Source organism: Petromyzon marinus, chromosome 55 (assembly GCF_048934315.1).
Source record: "Petromyzon marinus isolate PM22_M1 ecotype Great Lakes invasive population chromosome 55, UKy_Petmar_22M1.pri1.0, whole genome shotgun sequence".
Lineage (NCBI taxonomy): Eukaryota > Metazoa > Chordata > Hyperoartia > Petromyzontiformes > Petromyzontidae > Petromyzon > Petromyzon marinus.
Window position 1 is genome coordinate 13,444,364 of NC_133721.1, and position 20,706 is coordinate 13,465,069.

Sequence of the window (20,706 nt, forward strand, 5' to 3'; positions counted from 1 at the left end):
ATGTTTTATTTTTATTATTTTATTATTTCCCTTCTCCTGGCAATGTCACTCCGAATTTAACTTTGCGTTGATCTGCCCAAGGAATTGGCCCTCCCGGATAATGAGTTTTAAAGATGCAATGAGGCTTTTCTGGCTAAATGCTCCAAGGTATTCTCAGGGTCCCCAAACTCAGGTTCCCTTACGCCAGGGTTCGGCAAGAAAAATAACAGGAAGGGCCTTTTGTTGTTCATGGATTCGGTAAAAAAAAGTATTTCAAAGAGCCGCAATGCGGTGTGGTGAATACGAGACGGCGGTCCTTAATAAATAACGTCACAACGCCAGCCCTTGAAGAGCCGCGCGTGGCTCCGGGGCGGCAGGCCGCCGAGCCCCCTGCCTTACACGACACCGCAAATGTGGCGTCGGTGGCTCCTGATGGGGATTTTGGAAGTGGATCTGGAGCCGCGAGATGAGTGCGTGTGCAGGAGCGAGACGGATTTGGCAGCGCAGGCCGATGATGCGTGGCAGTGGTGTGGAGGGGGAGGGGGCATTCATCCAGCAGTGGATTGAAAGTGGATGGTGATGATGAGTTACATCTTAACAAACCTTAATCATCCACGCACACAATTTGGTATAGCCGTGCAAGTGCAATGTGTATTTCAAACATGTGAAACGTTATTTCTCACGATGCTATCTCTTTACATTTGCAGTGGCCGGACTGATAGACTCCATGATTTACCACTCGGCGAGAGCCATTCAGAAGAAGATCGACCTGGGCAAGACGACATAACGCAGCTTGCCAGGAAGCTGCGTTCCCTCTACACTGTAGGCATTTTATTTAAGAACATACTTCAGGTGCGTGCGCGCGTTTTTTTTTTTTATTAGCAGCCCAGACAAAAGGGTAGTGTGTTACCAAAGCAATCTTTGTTCTGTCATGCACAGCCCCACGACGAGGAGAATGCTCGCCATCGGGACACGCTGGGGCCGAGAGCGTTTCCCAAGCTCGCCGGCATGCGCCTGGCAGCGGTCCAGCGTCATGTGTGGCCAACTCGTAAACGAATGCCGGTCGCTCGCTAGCGCAGCCCGTTCACCGCGCACGGCTCTGCGGCCGCCGGCTCCTCGTGACGCTGCCGCGGTTGGACGGTCGTTCGTCGTCCGCGGCCCCGGCGGCTGCCGGACCACCGCCGCGTTTCCCCGTTCTCGTTTCCGCGCGGCGTCTTTTGTCACGCCGGGCCGCGGGCCCCTCGCCGCTCCGGTTCGAAGAGTTACCGAAGACCCCGCCTCGGGTTCTCCTGCCTCGGGTGACGCGTGCGGGTGGATTCAGTGATGATGATGATGGCAATGCTGCGATCCGCTGAACTCAATTCAAGCACGGGGTGATTTTTGTTGTGCCCTGTGAGAACTCGGGAGACCAGGATGAGTCTCGTCGTCACCACAGCGACGACAGCGAAACAACTCGCGTCAAGTACAGCAATAAAGCAAATTGGAATCGGAGTGAATACAGCGTCACATGAGGAATCTAAATTATTCCCAGCAGTGGAAGTCGGCTCGGGCAGATTGTTTTTAAGACTGATCACAGGACAATGACAATTGAGTTTCAGAAACGTGAAACAGATGTCGGGTGACTCGCACCAATGTGTAAACTGACGGGAAACGTATGTGTGTACGTAGCCAACTATGCTCATCAGAGGTATGGGGGGGGGGGGGGTGGAAACTAAACGAAAAAGCATTATAGGGCCAGTCTAAACCTTTGCTTTCATATCCAAAACCATGGCCTCTTAGTAAGGAACAAACATTGCGACAAATTCCTAGTGCATCTGTTGTTACATATCTCTTGTTAGATATCTGTTAAACTTGTCAAATTGTAATATCTCTATTTTGCGTGGCATCGTGGGGAAACATCACACATTTTCCATAATGGAGGTTTTTTTTCCGCTTAAATATGAACGTGTCGTTAAACCCGCCACCACCTGACACAGCCAATTAGTAAGGTTTGTCATGTAAACAAAACGTGCCAAATGGTTACTAGTTCAACACACCGGTTGTGTGTTGGAGAGTAAACCCACAACATTTACAATTCGAATATCGTGACATTTCGCCGGTAATCACAACAACAACCAGCATCATCAGGCGACAGCCAGAATTGTGGAGAAATCCTCCTCCTGTTTCGGTCTTGAATAGTGATGTGGGGGGCTGTGGGGGGTAGGGTAAATGTGACGTCGTCACTTGTGTGTGACACATTTTGAACGAGAACCGCCTCCCCTGGGAAGCCGTGCGAGGTTTTCTGCGCCAAAACCGCGGCGCTAACAAGCTGCGTCTCGCTGGGCGCGCCGCGACGTTCTCTCGCCGCGACCTGCACACGCTTCCGCCGCGCAGCGAGGATGGCCTCCTCTTCAACGCCGGCTGGCGCTCGTCATCAGCGCCGTTGTGTTGTCCCCTGCCGAGGCCCACGTGGCCCTGCGCACCGCAAGTCATTAAACAGGAGATGTAAACAAACTTGGCCGTGTCTTAATCGACCGTGGAGTTAGGCTAAATGAAAACCGGTAACCGCGTGAACACAACCGGGTAGGGGTTACCGGCGCATATATAAAATGTCTCACGGTTAAAGCAACGTGTTTCCGTTTTTAACCGAGAAATGATGGGAGCTGCCACGGTGGTGGTCGGCATGCTGCTCGACTTGCGATCCACAAGTCGCCAGCTCGATTCCATCTTCCGGCAGCGTGGCGGTTGAAACAAGAGTTGTTGTTTAACTCGGTGCATTCATCACTGACGCTCCACTGCCATCGGGTACCGCTTCCTGACATTCAACATCGTTTCATCGGTCGTGAAGACGGTCACCGGTGACCAGTCAACGGCCCAGAGACACCGCTGGGCTGAAGGGCTTCTCTCCAGGTGGTACGGGGTGTGGTGGTGCCGGTGCTAGGGACGGCGGGTGACGAGCCGTGGAGGTGTCTCGGCCCGTGGCGCCAAGTGAATCGACCTCCTCCTTGTGTGAGTGCCGGGTGAGGATTGGTGACTCTGTCGTGCTCCCTCCCCCCCTCTCTCTCCGTGTCGTGAGACGTTGAACTTGAGCGGGTTCGATGCGTTAAGGCTGCTTCTGTGTCTGGTTGAATGTCTGAAGGCCGCGTCTGTGTTGGTGAGACGGTGCAGCTTCGGGGTTGCTGTAAGATTCTGGTAAATTTCTATAAAGGTGGAAATCCACCCTTGGTAAGCTCTCATATTTCCCTGTTCTGCGTTTCCCTTCTGTGCGTGTGTGTTTACGGATGCCGAGGCGACTAGCGAATGAGACTCATCATGGTCTCTCAAGTTATCACCTTATCAAACAAATTAACTGGAACATACAACATATTTAACAATGCAATGCCCATCCACAAATACAGAGAAGACATCACGGCGATACACTCCGCTTGCTCCTGGTGCGGTTATCTGGCTTGACCACCTGAATGTGAAATTGCAGTTGTCTCTGCATCTACATCATCAGCCGTACGAAAGAACAAGACTGGAACATGTTGCTTGTTAATGCACTTTTATAGAGAACCTGGCCAGATGGCTCAGCAGGGGAGGGAGCGGCTCGCAGTCGCAAAGTTGCGAGTTCAAAGCCTGGTTTTTGGGCGGGGTGGGGGGGGGGTTGGCTCGGCCCATCATCCCTCTGGGTTTGTTAAAATAAGTACCACTTTGTGGGGAAGTCAACAGCGATATCCTCTAGAGAGAGAGCGAGACTCACAACCCGCCATATAAATGTGGAATTCGCACCACTGGCTCAGGGTTGTAAACAGGCACACGCTTTGCTGCTCATTTGCGCGGCAGGAAATCGGTGGTGGCTGGTGGTGGCTGGTGGTGGCTCGTGCTGGCTGGTGGTGGCTCGTGCTGGCTGGTGGTGGCTCGTGGTGGCTCGTGGTGGCTCGTGGTGGATCGTGGTGGCTGGTGGTGGTGGCTGGTGGTGGCTCGTGCTGGCTGGTGGTGGCTCGTGGTGGCTCGTGGTGGCTCGTGGTGGTGGCTCGTGCTGGCTGGTGGTGGCTGGTGCTGGCTGGTGGTGGCTCGTGCTGGCTGGTGGTGGCTGGTGGTCGCTCTGGGGTGCTAAAAATGCGACTGCAGGCTGAGAGGTGCACGGGAGGATGGCGGCACAGCAATGGGCTCAGGCCGCTTCACGGATGTTACTCTGTTGGGTCCGTGGATAAATCCGCGGGACTTTTGAGTGTTGTTCCCTTCTGAGTGCTGTTGTTATTTCACTAATTGTTTTTATCTTACCAGGTAAGGTCCACTGAGATTTTGAGATATTTTTCAGAAGCGAGCTGGCCACACAATGTAGTGGCGTATCATGTGGATGTTTAAATCAGCCAAATACTCTAACGCATGTTACTAATGTGGAGGGAGGATCCGGAGAAAAATCCATGCGACCACTGGGGAGGAGAAAGACACGCAAACTCCAAATATACAGCAGGCGTCAGGGTCGGGATCGAACCACGGACCTGCATACCAGGCGAGGAAGTTAACATCTCGCATGTGAGGGCGTTCCGTGGATTTTTCCCGCTCATGCATGGTCTTGGCCGAACATCCCAATGCAGGACCCTCCTGAAAGCGGTTTTGAGACTCCATGAGGCTTTTTTCTTGGGAAATACCGAGGCTTCAGTGGTCGCGTTCATCGTTATTAATGGGGTGCGTGCGGTCGTGCTATGAAATGCATTCGTATCCACAGCGCAGCCTGCACATTTTCAATTGTATGTAACCAAAAACGGAATTGGCGCATTTGACATGGAGTTAGAGCTCTTGTAAGGTGGACTGTTGGTAAAATGAGGCGTGACTTTTATTACGATTTTTTTTTTTACAGTCGAGCTTTTGGCTGCAAGCGAAAAATCTGGCTAATTTGGGTTTTACACGTGCGCCTTTCATTTCCTTGGCGTTCAACTCGGCCGTGCGCACGCAACTCTAGGATTTCGCAGTGAGTTGGACGAGTGAGGAAACGGGCCCCGATGTCACGCCGCCTCGTGAGTACCTCGCCTGCTTCCACTCCGCGGTCGCAGCAGCATCATCACCACCACCACAGAGATCGCTAGGCTGTTGGCACCCCCCCCTTCCCACTTCTCTGTGGGCCAGTGTTCTTCATTGCAAGGCCCGCGGGCCTCATGGTGGCCCCTGGCGGCCTTGAGTGCGGACCCTAACGTGTGGCTCCCTGACAAATACACAGCACGTGACAACACCCCCCGTCATCATCATCATCATCGTGCTGCTGCCAAACCCACAGTGGTTTCTAATGCGTGGCGGCCCTCACGCCGATGATGTCTTATCGGGGAAAGTGCGACCACTCTGAAAATGAGTGAAGAACATTGGGGCTAGACCCAACATTTTCCAGCTGCGGGCAAGCACCGGACCAGTTTCGACTCGCCGAGTTACAGAGTCCGGGAGAGAGTTACTCCGATGCCGCTTGGCTCTGCCCAACACTCCCGCCGACGTGGAGTGGAGAACGTACCCGTGGACTCGACCCCTGTGTGGCAGCAAGAGCCGTGGCGGCTATGCGCCCGTCCCTCGCCACGCGGACTCTGCAGATTCCCCCCGGGACGTGAAGTGAGCGTGTGGATGATCACTTTTATAAACTTGACTTTAACGGGATTTTGCTTCAGGATTTAAAAAAAATTAAATACAGAGCAAGGTTGGACAACCTGTGTGCTGCAGCGCACCCACGTTGCCGTGCAGGGGCAGATCCAGCCCCCACCTCCAGCCCCCACCTCCAGCCCCCACCTCCAGCCCCCACCTCCAGCCCCCACCTCCAGCCCCCACCTCCAGCCCCCACCTCCCTTATGTAGCGGATAAGTAAAATATTCCAGCATTTGCCACGTGTGTCGGTTACATTTTAATAGCTTGTTCTGAGTGAGCGAGGCGAGACCAGGGACCGCTGATTCCCCACTTGGTTATGAATATTCGTCGAGGCTTGGGGAGCCTGGCCCTTAGCCCCCCCCCCCCCCCCAGCAGACACCGCCGCTGCGCTCCCCACCGGGACGCGAGGGTGGAGCCGACATCGCCGAACGCGACTGGACGCGAACCCCTCCCCCGCTCCAGAGGGGTTCCTTGCGCCGAGACCCAAGCGCCCCCCATTGCCCGTCACAAGCGCCAGGCTGCGTCGTGTGTACGGGTGTGTTGAACTTCTTTCGCACCGTACGTAGCCAACCGTGCCGATCGTGGGTGCCGGGGGAAAGGACAACAAACTAAACACGAAAAGCAGTTCTAAAGAAGCGACCAGTGTTTATTGGAGCACGGGTCCACATCGAAGTGTTAAGTGTGCGGCATTTGGCAGCTAAATAGCACGTGTGTGAAAAATGCCGTGGTTGTTTTTGCTTTACCCACAACCGCATGGACATCCCCGGGTTTATCCGCACAGTGGGAAATGTCTGGATGCAAAGTTCGGCGTCCCAGACAACAATGAGGAGAGGACGATCTTTTCTTCGATGAATGCGATGACTGCGGGTCCTCAATAAGCCACGTCTCACAACGCAGCTGCTGTCTCTTTAACAGGGCCGCCGCATGCAACACGACAGTCGCAGATCGCCCTGTTCTGGAGCAGTAAGCCAGGGCACGCCGTGAGCGTTGTGGCTGACGAAGGTCAAAACGGTGGCGAAACGACAAACCACGTGCCAGCGGCCCTCTCCAGAGCTCCGATCGGCACGGTTGGCTACGTACGGTGCGAAAGAATTTCAAAACACGCGTACACACAACGCAGCCTGGCGCTTGTGACGGGCAGTGGGGGGCGCTTGGCTCTCGGCGCAAGGAACCCCTCTGGAGCGGGGGAGGGGTTCGCGTCCAGTCGCGTTTGGCGATGTCGGCTCCACCCTCGCGTCCCGGTGGGGAGCGCAGCGGCGGTGTCTGCTGGAGGCCCCCCCCCCCACCCTCAAATATTTGATCTGTCCCTCAGTGATTATTTGATCTGCCTCTCGGTGGTTGTCAAGGTGGGAGGGGGTAGCAACTCGTACCTTTGGCCACCAGGGATGGTGGGGGTAGGGGTGGGGGAAGCAAGACCCCCCTCCCGCTCTCTCCCCCGCCACGCTCGTCACACCGCTACTGATTCCCTTTCACAACCAGCTAATGCCGGTATACATTTACACATCGGCGAGTATGAGTTACACTTGGACCGTTGCCCGGTCCGCGAGACGCTGAAGTCCTCTGGTGTCCCTCCAGCAAGCCACCCTCCCAACCCAACAGCGCTCGCAGCGCTTTGTTGTGTGTGGGTGTGTGTCACGAAAACTGTTGCGCAGCAGCGCGTCTCCCTCCCCACACCACCGCGGCGGTCACACGGCACCACGACGCCAGCCCTCTCGGCGTCAACGCAGCCCGCGGGGTTCGCCACCGCTTTTTCACGGCGTGCGTCAAGTCGCTGATCTGGCAGGCTGCCGTGTTATGGGTGCGTGCAGCGTGCCGTGTGTGTTGGGTAAAGTATCAGATCTCGTTATCGAACGGAATGCGATGTTTGTGTTTGCTTTCTCACGGATACGTTGGGTTGTTTTTTTTGTTGTTGTCTGGTTCGTGGGCGACTGTGCACGTGGTGCCACGTGAGCGAGATGTTAACTACCTCGCTAGGTATACGGGAGGTCGTGGGTTATATCTCGACCCCTGCCACCTGTTGTATATTTAGAATTTGCATCTTCTCTCTTCCCGTGGTCGCGTGGATTTTTCTCCGGGTTTGCCCCCGCCACATTTAGAAGCAACATCGCGCGTATTTGGCCGCGATAAATGTTCACGTCACGATAAGCCCACTTCGTCGAGCGATTGTTTGTGATATCAAGGTCGCTTCTGAAGCTATACAACTCAGTGGGCCTTACTTGGTAAAAAAAAAACATAGTTTTAATCCTGGAAGGGAGATCGGGGCCAGAAGGATGGAATAAAGTGGTGAACTAGAACGAAAATTGAGGATGGAAAGTTGCAACAACAAAAGCAGCAGCAGCAGTTTTCATTTACACGGCGCTGGACCACACCACCGGACTTGTCGAAGCGCCGACCTCAATCAAGAGCAACGCGGCTCAGCGGGCCTTACCTGGGTTAAATAAAAAAACAAATATTATAAACAGTTTAGTTTCAGTTTAACACCTAGTAGGCTTTCGCGACCAATAATAATAATAATAAATGTGTCGTAACCTTCCACCACCCGACAGCCAATTAGTAAGGGATTTGTCACGTAAACAACGCGACAATTAGTTACTACTTCAGCACACCGGTGTGTTGGAGAGTAAATCCACAACATTTACAATGGGAGTAGTACGACGTTTCGCTGGTAATTACATCAACCAGCATCATCGCGCAAATTTGCCAGATTGGTGAAGCAATGAACCCAATAATTTTATTAAGAGTTTAGTTTGACTCTTCGCTACGTCAGCAGAGGGGCAGGGGGAGCAGTGGCACGCGACTTTGAGCCTCGCCGAGACGTCCTGGCGATGTTTGATGGACCGTCCTCGTCGCATTGTGCGCGAAACAACAGAGACAGCGATTCCCACGTGGAGCCTGAGGCTGAGTCGACCGCGTGGTAGAGGACGCCAAGGACCGGTGAAGATCAGAGCCAGTGCAGTACAGCAAGTACTGCAAGTACTGCGCCAGCTATAGCAGGAGACCTTGGTTCTTATCAGCTTCAACGTGATATTAACATCGTCACTTGCGTTTAATTGGCAAGCATCGGAAATGAAATGCCGACGCGCTATTCGACGCGTGTACCGTGAGCCGAAATGAAGCGTCGCGAACCGATGTCCGCATGCACTCCGTTGAACTTCGTGCGCACCGTACGCAGCCAACCGCGCTCGGTGTCGTTTTACCCCCTCGCAGCGGCGGCGGCGGCAGCTCCCAGGGCTCGGTTTGGGCACGAGGGGGGAGGGGGGAGGGGCTGTTCTCTGCTCCGGTCACCGGAACACGTGCGGGCCAGATGCGCGCTCGGCCCGGGCGCGGCTTTGATTTGTTTGTTGTCTTACGGGGGGGGGGGGAATCCAAGGGGATGTTCAACGGCGAGTTTACCCGTGCCTGTTAATCACGGCGAGCTCATGTGCGGAACACGTGTGCTGTGTTGGACGGAGACACCCGCGAATAGTGCCCTAAACCGATCGCTTCCTCCACAAGAATGCGCGCCCTCTCTGCCCATCTGGCCTGCGTTGACCGCACGGAACTAAGCCACATCACGAGTTCACCTGCGACCTGGACCTTGACCGCACTAAACTATAAACTATTTTTTTTATTTTACCAGGTAAGGCCCCGCTGAGCTATATATATATTTTTTTTCAGAAGCGACCCGGCTTTCACAAGTGATCGCCCAATGAAGTGGCTTGTCGCGTGGATTTTTGTTGTTGTATAGCAGCCAAATGCCCTAAACGCACGCTTCTAAATGTGGAGAGAGAGAGAAAACGCAGAAAAATCCACGCGACCACGGGGAGAGAGAGGCACACGGTAACTCCGAATATACAGCAGCAGCAGGCGTCGTCAGGGTTGGTCTCAAACCCACGACCTCCTGTATAGCAGGCGAGGGAGATAACATCTCATAGCCACCGCACTGGTGCTGACCATGGGCCCTGGCAACAATAACCAGGCCCTCCTGGTTATTGTTACGATCAGAAAAATCCGCGACCTCGTGCCAGCAAGCCAGCCAGCCTTCCGACACTTGCACGTGACCAGGGGGTGCACCTTGCCTGGCACAGGCACCACGGTCATGTCAACCGTCAAGTTGACTTTGTTTAAGGAGGCGAGAACTCAACGGGCCACTTCGTGGTGCAGGGTATTTGTTGTCGGGGAAAGGCGTTCTGAGAGAGAGACGGCCAAACGCGTGAGATCCACCATGAGAATCGCTTGCGTTTGATTTAGCGGCTATACACCTGGGCAACCGCAGGGTGCCCTGCATTACATCTCAACGCATTGCAAAAGGGCACAAGGTGGCTCAGCACCGGGTATGCTGAGGGTCATTCGTCTACCACGGGGCAATGATTGCCGGGTAAACTCCCAATTCATTCATTTACAACCCCATATATCCCTTTGGCACAACCCAAGTTCCACTCCTTTTCGCGGTATGTAGGTAAGTTGAATTTCTTTCGCACCGTACGAAGCCAACCATGCGTGCTAATCGAAGGTGCGGTGGAAGGACAATAAACTAAACACAAAAGAGCAGTTCTAAAGTATGTTGTATGTTGAACTTTTGTTCCATCGTACGCAGCCAACCTTGTTAATCGGAGGTGCAGAATCACTGCCACAGTGCTTCCCCCCCCCCCCCCCCACATTCGCTCTCCTGCAACCCCCCCCCCCCCATAACGGAGAGGATCTGCGGCGTTGGGAGTCGGGGATGGATCCGCAGCCACTTGCAGGTGATCCTCTCCCCTCTCCTGCACATTGCATTGAAGGCCACGGTGCTTGTTGACCAACGTGTTGAGTTCTTAAGGCGGCAGAATCGCGCGGATAATTCGGATTTCGCGCGGATACTTTCGGATCGGAGTCGACCCCCCATCCCCCCGCTCCGCAAGCCGCGGGCCCAGAGCACACGTGACCGTCACACGTGACCGTCTACTCTGGAAGAAGAAGAATAAATAAAAACTCCGTGCGTTTTTACTGATTTTCTAAAATCAACATTTTGTTACGTTTAGGAATGGCGAACATTGCGAATATCACGGCCAAGTGAAACATTGTGTCCGCCTGACGCCGTGCCCAGAGCTGCCAGCGTCCGCGGTGTTTTCACAGCGAGGCAGTTTCACCTCGTCGAGAGAGAGAGAAGAGGTGGGGGGGATCTCTCTTCGGTGTTTTTGCATCGTCGGTAATTGCAGGAGAGAGAACCGATAAAAACCCATGGACACCGCGGTTTTTTTTTCCTCTCTCACACAAATGCATAACGCGAGCAGACGTGAGATGTGTTCTATACCTTCGGCTGGGACACGAGGTCAGCTGCCACAGTGGCGCAACGGTTCTCACATTTGGACCTGCAACAACCCACGGGGTCACCGTGTTAGAGCTGTGTGAGTCGCCTCCTCGCTCACGTGTGTCCGCCCCAAGCGAGTCGCGACCCAGCGGTGTTCACGCGCGTGTGTGTGTGTACGTTGAACTTCATTCGCGCCGTACGTAGCCAACCGTGCTCATCGGTTGGCTCATGCTGCGCAAATCCCCGTTCACAATATTTTGCCGCAGCCACGCAATTCCCGCCCACTCGTGAGTGACGACAGCACGTGGTCGTAGGCTCGATTTATCACCAGCATAACCACACGCGTTACATGTGCAATAGTCCGCATGTTGATAGTATTAGGGGCCATCCATTTAGTAGGTACGCACAAATCTGTCCAAACTTGACCCCTCCCTGTACCCCCCCCCCCCCACCTGCGTACGTACGCTTGACGCACCCCCCACCCCCCCCAGAATCCTACAGAACGGCCGATATTTAATCCACGCAGAAACGATCAATGATTAATAATATTAACGTGTTTAAGCAAACAGATAGTCCACCGCCGGCTGCATTAAATAATTAAGTTGCGTACCTTAGCCACTTGCTGAGCTGCGTGATAGCTGCAGTCAGGGGTGGCACACGAGTGACACCTCTCCCACAACCCCACTTCTCCCGCTAGTAGTTGTTGTCTGACAGCTGAAGACGCTGAACTGTGGCTCATTTGAAGGCCAATGTAGACAAATTATTATCGAGGCTTCACCTCCCCCCCCCCCAGTTTCCTATGCGTACATTGTCAGTAGACCCCCCATACTCAAGCGTACGCATTTGGGTTAACCCCCCCTCCCTCCTCCATGCGTACGTAATGAATGGATGGCCCCTCATGTTGATTGCTTTACTTCATTGCTCTGCTTTGTTTTGCTATTTTGGTGATCCAGGTCACTTGCGAATGAGACTCCTATCCTGGTCTCTTGAGTTATCACCTCCTCGTTAAACAAAATAAACTTGAAAGGCTACCAAATTCTTGGAATTGCTTTTCTGGGCACATGAAATGTAATTCTCTCTTTAACAAAGTCACGGGCGGCCACACCGGGATGCTGTTTGCCTTCGATATGTTCTCATTTTTTTAAAGGATTGCGATGCAAAATAAACATCTGCCATGGTGCAGCATCTGGGTCAAACATGTCATGGCAAAAAAAATATTCTGGCAAGGCTGCCCACTGCAGAAATCCATGTTCCTATAGCGCGTAATAAACAACAACAATAATTCAGTACAATTGGCATTCGTGCCGTTCTTATAGCGGCAAGTCTCCCACGAGAGCGCTGTGTCCCCCAGGGTGTCTCTAAAGTTCACCGTGAAGCAGACGGCGCGCGGTATTTCGTGGTGACTGCACCCACAACAGTAACCAGGGCGGCCTGCCAGATTGGAACCGTGAAGCTCTGCACTGCCGCTGGGCCACGTCACCGGCCCGCGTAAATCCGCGCGATGACGATGACCATCCTTGAGAGGAGAACGCAGACCTCAGCCAGTGGGGCTGTTACTGCTGCAGTTTCCACCTGGCTGAACAAATTTAACTTGAAACGATACCCTGCCGCGAGACGGTCAAGGCAAATTAGCAATGCTAGAGACGATTGTCCACCCAACCCAGCGGCCACTCTGCCACCACGCCTCCGTGAGTTTTGCCTAACGAAGCCCTCCGCCGCTTTGGAGACACCTCGGAGCGACGGCGATCTCCTTGCACGCGGTCAGAAGTAGCGCATCCCTCGCTCGTTACGGCAAGCGGCTGCTGTGCCGCGAGCTGTCATCGCCGTGCGCTCGGAGTCTCGGACCCCCCCCAGCTGCTGCTGCTGCCGCTGCCGCGAGTGAAGTTCATCTCGCGTCTCTGAGGATTTCTCTCCCCACCACTCCACGCACCCCGCTCCGGTGGTGTCGCTTACAAACCGCCACACACGCACGCCAGGCAAGGCATCGCTATAAATGCCGGGTTTATTGGAAGTGAAGCTGTATATATTAAGGCAAGAGCGGCTACTCGCCTTACCTTGTATAATTTAAGAAATTAAAATAGTGACAAATACTGTGTGGAAGAATAAAGTGTTGACAAAGCTGGCAGCGTTTCACGTGTCCTTTTTTGTTGTTGTTAAAAGTGCCCAGAGTTAAATAAACATTTTTTCGTGTGTGTACTTTTAAATGAAAAAAAAAAAGATTAAATGTCCTGAAAATGTGCGCGCGCGCTTGTGTGTGTGTGTGCAAGCAAAAAATACAACCGATTTGTGACATCCACTGCTCGCGTATAAACCGCACGGTTCCATCTCTCACATGTGGTGGTGTGTGGCTGGTGGACGCGCCGTGGAGCCCCGCATCGCCCGCGCAGAGGGCGTGGCACCTCGAGCGAGGCCGCTTGACGCTTCGAGACTTCCGGCAGCGCACAACCGACATCGCACCGTCCGTCCCGTTCTTCATCGGTACGGGCACAGTGTGAGCGTTCTGGGTCAGGCATCAGAATTAGCGATTACACTCGGAGATGAAAGGAGGGCGGGGGGTCCGGCGTTCGGCTTCGGTGCTTGAGAGCAGGAAGCGTTCGGGTTATCGGTGCAGCGATGCGCCTGCTATTGTGATTCACGTTACAGCAGTGGAAATATCCGTTACGTGCCGTGTCTAAAACTAAACTGTTTTGACCAGGCAAGGCCCACTGAGCTATGTAGCTCTTTTCCAAAAGCAACCTGGCCACGTGAAAATGTATGGCCACCGAATCCTCTAAACGCATGATTCTAAAAGCGGAGGGAAAACCCGGAGGACCCAGAGAAAAATTCACACAACCACGGGGAGAAGAGGCAAACTCCAAATGTACAGCATGCGTCAGGGTTGGGATTGAACCCACGACCTCCTGTATACCAGGCGAGGCAGTTAACATCTCCTAGCCACCGTGGCACCCACCTGTGCTTGCCGCCTGCTCATTCTTTCCTGTGGCCGGACCGTGAAGAGCGATTGAGCCAATCATTCGCTCTGCCCGAGATTTGGGTAAAATTTGCGTGCGGGCCCACCTTGGCCGCTCCCCGCCACCCTCAAAGTGAACATGTCCGGTGGCATGTAACGACCCACACGTGACGATCCACACTTGATGACCCACACTTGACGACCCACACATGACAACCCACACATGACAACCCACACATGATGCGGTTACACGGCAAACACCAACAAGCCACCGAACGTCGATCCATCAACCGCCCAGTTTGGAAGAGCGACTTTCGACGTTTGCCGTGCTGGAACACTCTGGGGGTGGAAGGAAGCCACCGTGCATCCCATCCCCATCCCACGAGGACCCCGAGCGCACGCGGAGGACAACGCGGCACGCCTCCGGGCACTCCCCAGGGGCCGCGCGCGCCTTCGATTATCACGGTTGGCTACGTACGGTGCCAAAGAAGTTCAACGTACACACATAGATGCAAACACGCGCAGCCACCGCCTACCGTTACGCGAAACGCGGGGACTGTGCGCGATATTCGCTTCGGAGTCGACGAGTCGCGGTTGCGCAGACAGCGTGAACGCGAGGATTGGCACAAAGCGTCCGGTAGTAGAGTTCGTCTACGCATAATCCTTGAGGTGTCCACGTATCGTGTGTGTCTCTCTGTCTGTCGAGCTTCTTTCGCGCCGTACGTAGCCAACCGTGATAATCGGAGGTGCGGAAGGGGGGAAGAGGACAACCAAACACACACAAATCAGTTGTAAAGAAACGGGTTTGCAATCCAGAGTGAGCTTTCAATCGTGGGCTACACGGCTGTACAATGTCTTACATTCTCTCCGGAACAACGGCTCCCAGTGACAACTCTCCCGGCAAATAATCCGCAAAGCAACGCAGCTCGCGGGCCCTTCGCATTGTGCTTATAGATGAGGACACGGAGATAACCTCCACCTCCCCCCGGGGGAAAACATCACCGGGAGAAAAACAACAGAAAGCCAAAGCCTCGGTTAAGTGCTCGCCACGGCAAAACAAACTAAATAAAAATTAACTTTGCGTGACAACAACAAAAAAACAAATAAAAATCACGAGTAAAGTGTCTAAAATGACTGCAATAAACCGCGCACATCGTGGACCCCTGGCCCACGTGGTCAACGCGGGCATCGCCGGGACGTGGACATTCGCTGTTATCCAAATGGTCAACGCGCCACGTGGAACGCGGAATCTGACTGCAACGTTTCGCCGGCAATAATTTAAAGCACGCAGGCCCCTGGTTTCAATTAAACACCGCGCTCGACACTTTGAACGTATAAATGCGAAGCTGAGTGTGGTGAAAGTCAATTCATAATGCGAAGCTGCGGTGACGTTTAACAGTCTAGACAGAGCAAGCAGCATACATACTGCTGCCGGAGCCGAAACGTGGCGTAGAGTGTGGTCCAGCAACAACATTCAATATCGTCTCATGCGTTCAGGAGACATAGCCGGGGATATTAACCCCCCCCAAAAATACTTGTCGAATAATCTTAAGACGGACGGTTCTTGAAAAGTATTTTAGCACAAAACTGCCATGGTGACCTAAACTCAACACACGTATGGAGGACCGACACGATTGTCAATGATCATTGAATAAGTCCTCCAATTTTTGTCGTCACCTCTCCATAGTTTCTTGCCGTGTGAATTACAAAGCTGTTGTTTTATAACGAAGCACAATTGGAGTCTTACGGCCTAGCGGGTACGCTTGACGTGAGGACGTTTGTTGTTGTTGTTGCTATTCGCCCGTGAGAGAGGAGATACCGTTGTTTATCACGTGGAGACAGATATTTCCCGAGCGGCGTATCGTCCGCTTGTATCTCTTGTGAAGATTCCCCGCAGCGATGCTCTCACCACGCGGGATGATTTCGTGCCGGACGAGGTCGCCGCCTGCGATTGCCCGCACGACCGACCGACCGATCGTCGGCGTCGCACGGCGGCGGCGAGGTTGTGACCCCGGCAATTCGCAGCGCGTTGCCTGTCGGGAATTCTCAGCGGGAACAAGAGGCGCTTCTTGCCTTTTCAGAATCAGAGTCTTTAGTCTTTATTAACACTTGAGGAGGAAATCCGATGAGCTTTGAAGCTCTTTTCACAGATGCCCAGTATGGGCAGGTCAGCGTTATCAATCGTGCTTGCCCGGGGACTCTCGACCCCCCCCCCCCCCCCCACTGAGTTCCTGATTTAAATGTCCACGTGATGATAAGGGCCACTTTGGCGAGCAATCGGCTTTACCCGTTAAGGCGAAACATATTTTACTTTATTTGCATATTTTTTGTAAGTGATTTGTGTACCTTTCTTACAATTTGCACTACTATCGTGCTTTTTATCGATTGTTGTTGTCACGTTCTGACCCCGTGCCCCGACTGGACAGCTGTGAAAAAAGGGCTTTATAGCTCATCGGATTTCTCCAGGAAGAAATAACCATTCTGATTCTGAACGGAGCGTGCCACGTGCGTGGGCGGCGGACTTAATCCTTTGTTTCCTTGCCTCCATTCCGTTATCTCCCGTGACGGGCCGTAGGCAACAACTCTATTAACACGTATGAACACATTATGAACAACTCTTTTGTCCGTCGTGTAACGCGCGAGACGCCCTTGAGGTGTGGACACCTTTTGCACCGAACACTTGGCAAACCGTATAAACACGTATGTGCGTATGTATGTTGCACCTCTTTCGCACCGTACGTAGCCAACCCTGCTCATCGGAGGTGCGGGGGAAGGACAACGACACTAACAACACACACATCAGTTTTAAAGAAATCAGTTTGTCAATCTAGATGATGATTTAAAAGTGCATAGCCCCAGTGGCTTCCTAATATCGGAAGGAAAGAGCGTTCCAGACGGGCGCAGCAGCGCATCTGAAACCGCCACGCGATGCGGTGAGCTCGCGATGCAATATGGGGACGGTCATGAGTTTTTGCAAGAGTGGGCACTGCAAGTCTTAAGCGCTTGTGAGCAGGGGGCTCACTCGACCCACTGGGTTGTTGAATGGCGACTTCACCCTGCTCGCTGCGGAAAAACTCAACGCAAAAATTACGATTTGTTCCCAACAAAACCGCCCTGCACCGGCCCAAAGGCCCAAAGCGTCAAGCGGCAGGCAACAAACAGCACCGGTAAAGTTAATCCCTTCGTTTGTTGTCCATCGTAGCAAGGAAGTCGGAACCAACGACGACCATCAGGCGGAGCGCAGGCGACGGTGCCCAAACCATGAGCTGTACACGGCGACACGGAGCAGCAGGTGAGGAATCAAAGTTGCAACCGATAAGGAGTTAACACGTCTCTTGATATGAAAACTATAAAACGATGAACTTTTTTTTATTTGACCAGGTAAGGCTCGCTGAGCTATACAGCGCTTTATTTAGAAGCGACCTGGCCACAAATGATCGTTCAACGAAGTGGCGGTTTATCATCATCATCATCATCACGTGGTACTTTATAGCGGCAGCCAAATGCCCTAAACGCGTGATGTTGATTTCAAAATGTGGAGGGGAAAAACCGGAGGACCAGGAGAAAAATCCACGCGACCACGGGGAGAGAGAGAGACATGCTAACGCCAAATATACAGGCGACAGGGTCAGGATCGAACCTACGACCTCCTGCATAGCGCAGACGAAGAAGACAGCATGACGCCACCGTGCCGCCTATATGGGCACGGTTATACGAGCTTGGGCGAGCACCGAACGCACGACTGGCGCGGCTCACGCTCCGAATGCTCCCCCCTCCTCCCAACGTCCCTCCTCCGGTGTTGCTGATAAACCAAACCAATTGGCACATTCACCCACGTGACAACTTAATTTGATTGGCTCTGTCGCTCGGTGGTGGAGGGTTACGGATGTTTGTTTTTTAAATTGGTATTCTAACCTGCACACTCTCACCCAAAAGAAACAAATTATTAGAAGTGACAACGCAGCATTCATGAGCCACGCGTTTGCTTTAACTTAAACTGAGACCCAGGTGAGGTTACGGGTCACGTTGGCGCGCTTTCCAGCGGCTAATACACAATCGCACGTTTTCATTCCCCCCCCCCCACCCCAAGAAAACTGCTCGATGTGCCGCCAGCAGGGGCGGCCACACGACGTCGTCGTCGGCTGGCACCGCGCGGACCTCTCGGCCCGGTGCGGCTCACACAGCGGCCTCGCGCCGGGGCCCCGGACCACGCAGGAGTGGAGCGCCCCCCACCTCGTCCACGTGTCGGCTGTGCCCCCACCTCGTCCACGTCGCGGCTGTGCCCCCACCTCGTCCACGTCGCGGCTGTGCCTCCACCTCGTCCACGTGTCGGCTGTGCCCCCACCTCGTCCACGTGTCGGCTGTGCCCCCACCTCGTTCACGTGTCGGCTGTGCCCCCACCTCGTTCACGTGTCGGCTGTGCCCCCACCTCGTCCACGTGTCGGCTGTGCCCCCACCTCGTCCACGTCTCGGCTGTGCCTCCACCTCGTCCACGTGTCGGCTGTGCCCCCACCTCGTCCACGTGTCGGCTGTGCCTCCACCTCGTCCAAGTGTCGGCTGTGCCCCCACCTCGTTCACGTGTCGGCTGTGCCCCCACCTCGTTCACGTGTCGGCTGTGCCCCCACCTCGTCCACGTGTCGGCTGTGCCCCCACCTCGTCCACGTCTCGGCTGTGCCTCCACCTCGTCCACGTGTCGGCTGTGCCCCCACCTCGTCCACGTGTCGGCTGTGCCTCCACCTCGTCCAAGTGTCGGCTGTGCCCCCACCTCGTTCACGTGTCGGCTGTGCCTCCACCTCGTCCACGTGTCGGCTGTGCCCCCACCTCGTCCACGTGTCAGCTGTGCCCCCACCTCGTCCACGTGTCGGCTGTGCCCTCACCTCGTCCACGTGTCGGCTGTCCACCAGGCCGGCCGTGGCCGAGAACCATCGACTTTGGCTCAGAATTCTCTTCAATTCTAGCGAATGGGATCAGGAGCCAGATGCCAGTGTCGAGGTCTGCTGGCCACGACGAGAGGGCTTCAGGAGAGAGAGAGAGATTGTGTGGTTTTGCTGTTCCTCCTATGTTGGAGAAGTCCAGATTACAGCTGTTTACTTTATGGTCCATAGTTTAAGGTTGCAACAATCACACCACTGTGGCTCGTGTCTTTAATTTTCCTTTCGTAAAGGAGGTGTGCGCATCCGGTTTGCGGTGATGTTCCGAGGTGGTTGATGGTTACACTGCCGGTGTCGTCAAGGAGGAATGTCAAAGCCAGGAGGCGCGATGATATTTGGGTCTCGAATAAGGAGGTGTTTATTCTGGACATCCACGTGGCTCCACTCTGTTTGCCAGCGTTCTTCCGGATCTGGGTGACGTTCTAGGATGGCGACAGCACGATCCCAGAAGGAGGACGGTGCATTGCTGAGGTCTTGGTTGATGATGGGTAGGTGGTTGATGATGGGTAGGAGGTTGGTGTCGGTTTCAGTATTCCGGTTACGATGCGCATCGCGTTATTCGTGCGCGAGGCAGCTTCGCGTTCCGAGCTCCCGGGCCGGGCTGGAGTCGCGGTGACTCCAGCCGCCGAGCGGATCATCTCGGCGGGAAGGGCGGCAGTTCGCAGCGCGTCAGCCGCGGCGCCCCAGGTCGCTTCTGCGAGTTCCCGTAGCGGGGGGAATGTTTCCGGGTGGGAGATGGCAGCCTTGTCGCGTGTTACCTTAGACATCACCGATACCGTCATCCAGGCGAAATGGACGTCGTTAATGGAATCCAAACCCCAAATAAACCGCCCCGCCCCCGTGGACCAGAGAAGGGTAGCAGTCCAGTACGTCGGTACGTGTCTTTACAAAAAAAGTTTTATAAGCCATCGCTCGGCGTGGAGACACCCCTCGGCCGCAGGGGCCGGGCGGCAACGATCGCCGGGGGGAGGCGGCGACCGGAGGCCCACGCCGTCGGCGCGCGGCGCCGAGCCCCCCTCGCGCCCCCTCCCTGCGGCCACAGCTCCTACACGCGGTGGACACGGCGCCGTTCCCCCTTGAACGTCCGCGGCAGCGGCGTCCCCTCTAGCCCTGCACCCCCCACCCCACGTGGCCACCCTCCCCGCGCCCCCCCGCGTCCCCCTCCCCCCCCCCCACCTGTGACGAAGAAGTCAGTGCCTCTCCACTACTTCTAAATTGCCTCTGCAGAAGTGGCCGAGCAGCGAGCGGAGTTTAACCGCGGCGGCGCCACCCGCCTGCCGCTGGGTCCTTCGCTGCCCGGCGCGTTCAATGGGAGGGCCCCGCGCGGGGGTTGGGGACGCCACCCACGGGGCTTCGGGCAACTCAAACAAAACGCGGTCCGCTCGCGGGGGGGGGGGTTGCGGAGGTCGGCCGCGTCAAACCCCCTGGGGGGTCGTTCGGCGTCCGCAGCCGACGGGGGGGGGGGTGGGGGGGGGCGACCTCCGCGTCACGGTCACTCGGCGCGGAGGCCGCGGGGGCCGTGGAGCAGAGCGGCCGCGGCGGCCGTGACGGCGGCCAGGGCCGCGGTGAGGCCGCCCGCCTCCAGGCGCCTTCCCGCACCGCCTCCCGGCTGGTTTCTCCGCCGGTCCGGGTGGCTCTTGTCCGTCGGGGTCGGCTTCTCTCCGCCTGCGGGTTCCGGGGAGAGAACGCGGAGGCCCGGTTGACCGTTGCGGTCGCGAGCCGCCGAATCGCCGCCCTCCTCCTGGGGCCCCAAATTGTCGGGGTTCTTTTTTCTTTAAACTGCGCCCGTTACAAACTTGTGTAGATTTACCTTACGCAAAAACGAGCGCGTAGAACCTCCAACGTGACCTACGCTGGGCCAGTCTGGGACCTTGCGCGGGCGCGCGCCACCACGATTGGCCGAGCTGCGAGCGGCTCGGCATCCGCTGCCGGCTGAGCCGAACGCGGCCAAAATAACGAGCGCCGGGGCGAGAGTGAAACGAGACTCG

The 20,706-nt window shown here is 55.1% G+C and overlaps 2 protein-coding genes across 6 annotated transcripts in view; one reads left to right on the forward strand and one right to left on the reverse strand.

Annotated features, from left to right (window-relative positions):
* The window catches only part of LOC116954626 (endoplasmic reticulum-Golgi intermediate compartment protein 3-like), a 55,736-nt gene extending 52,540 nt beyond the window's left edge, over window positions 1-3,196 (forward strand). Inside the window, 1 exon segment of the mRNA XM_032975287.2 lies at window positions 687-3,196. Within this exon segment, the coding sequence (XP_032831178.2) occupies window positions 687-766 (80 nt within the window). The 3' untranslated portion in view covers window positions 767-3,196.
* A 9,625-nt stretch (window positions 3,197-12,821) lies between these two features.
* The window catches only part of GPC5 (glypican 5), an 82,380-nt gene continuing 74,495 nt past the window's right edge, over window positions 12,822-20,706 (reverse strand). For 2 of the 5 annotated variants that reach the window (XM_076052387.1, XM_032974945.2), the window contains one exon: window positions 12,822-20,383. In XM_076052387.1, coding sequence (XP_075908502.1) covers window positions 20,211-20,383 — 173 coding nt within the window. In that variant the 3' untranslated portion in view covers window positions 12,822-20,210. The remainder of the gene's footprint in view (window positions 20,384-20,706) is intronic. The other 3 variants (XR_012929660.1, XR_012929659.1, XR_012929658.1) reach the window with 3 other exon arrangements.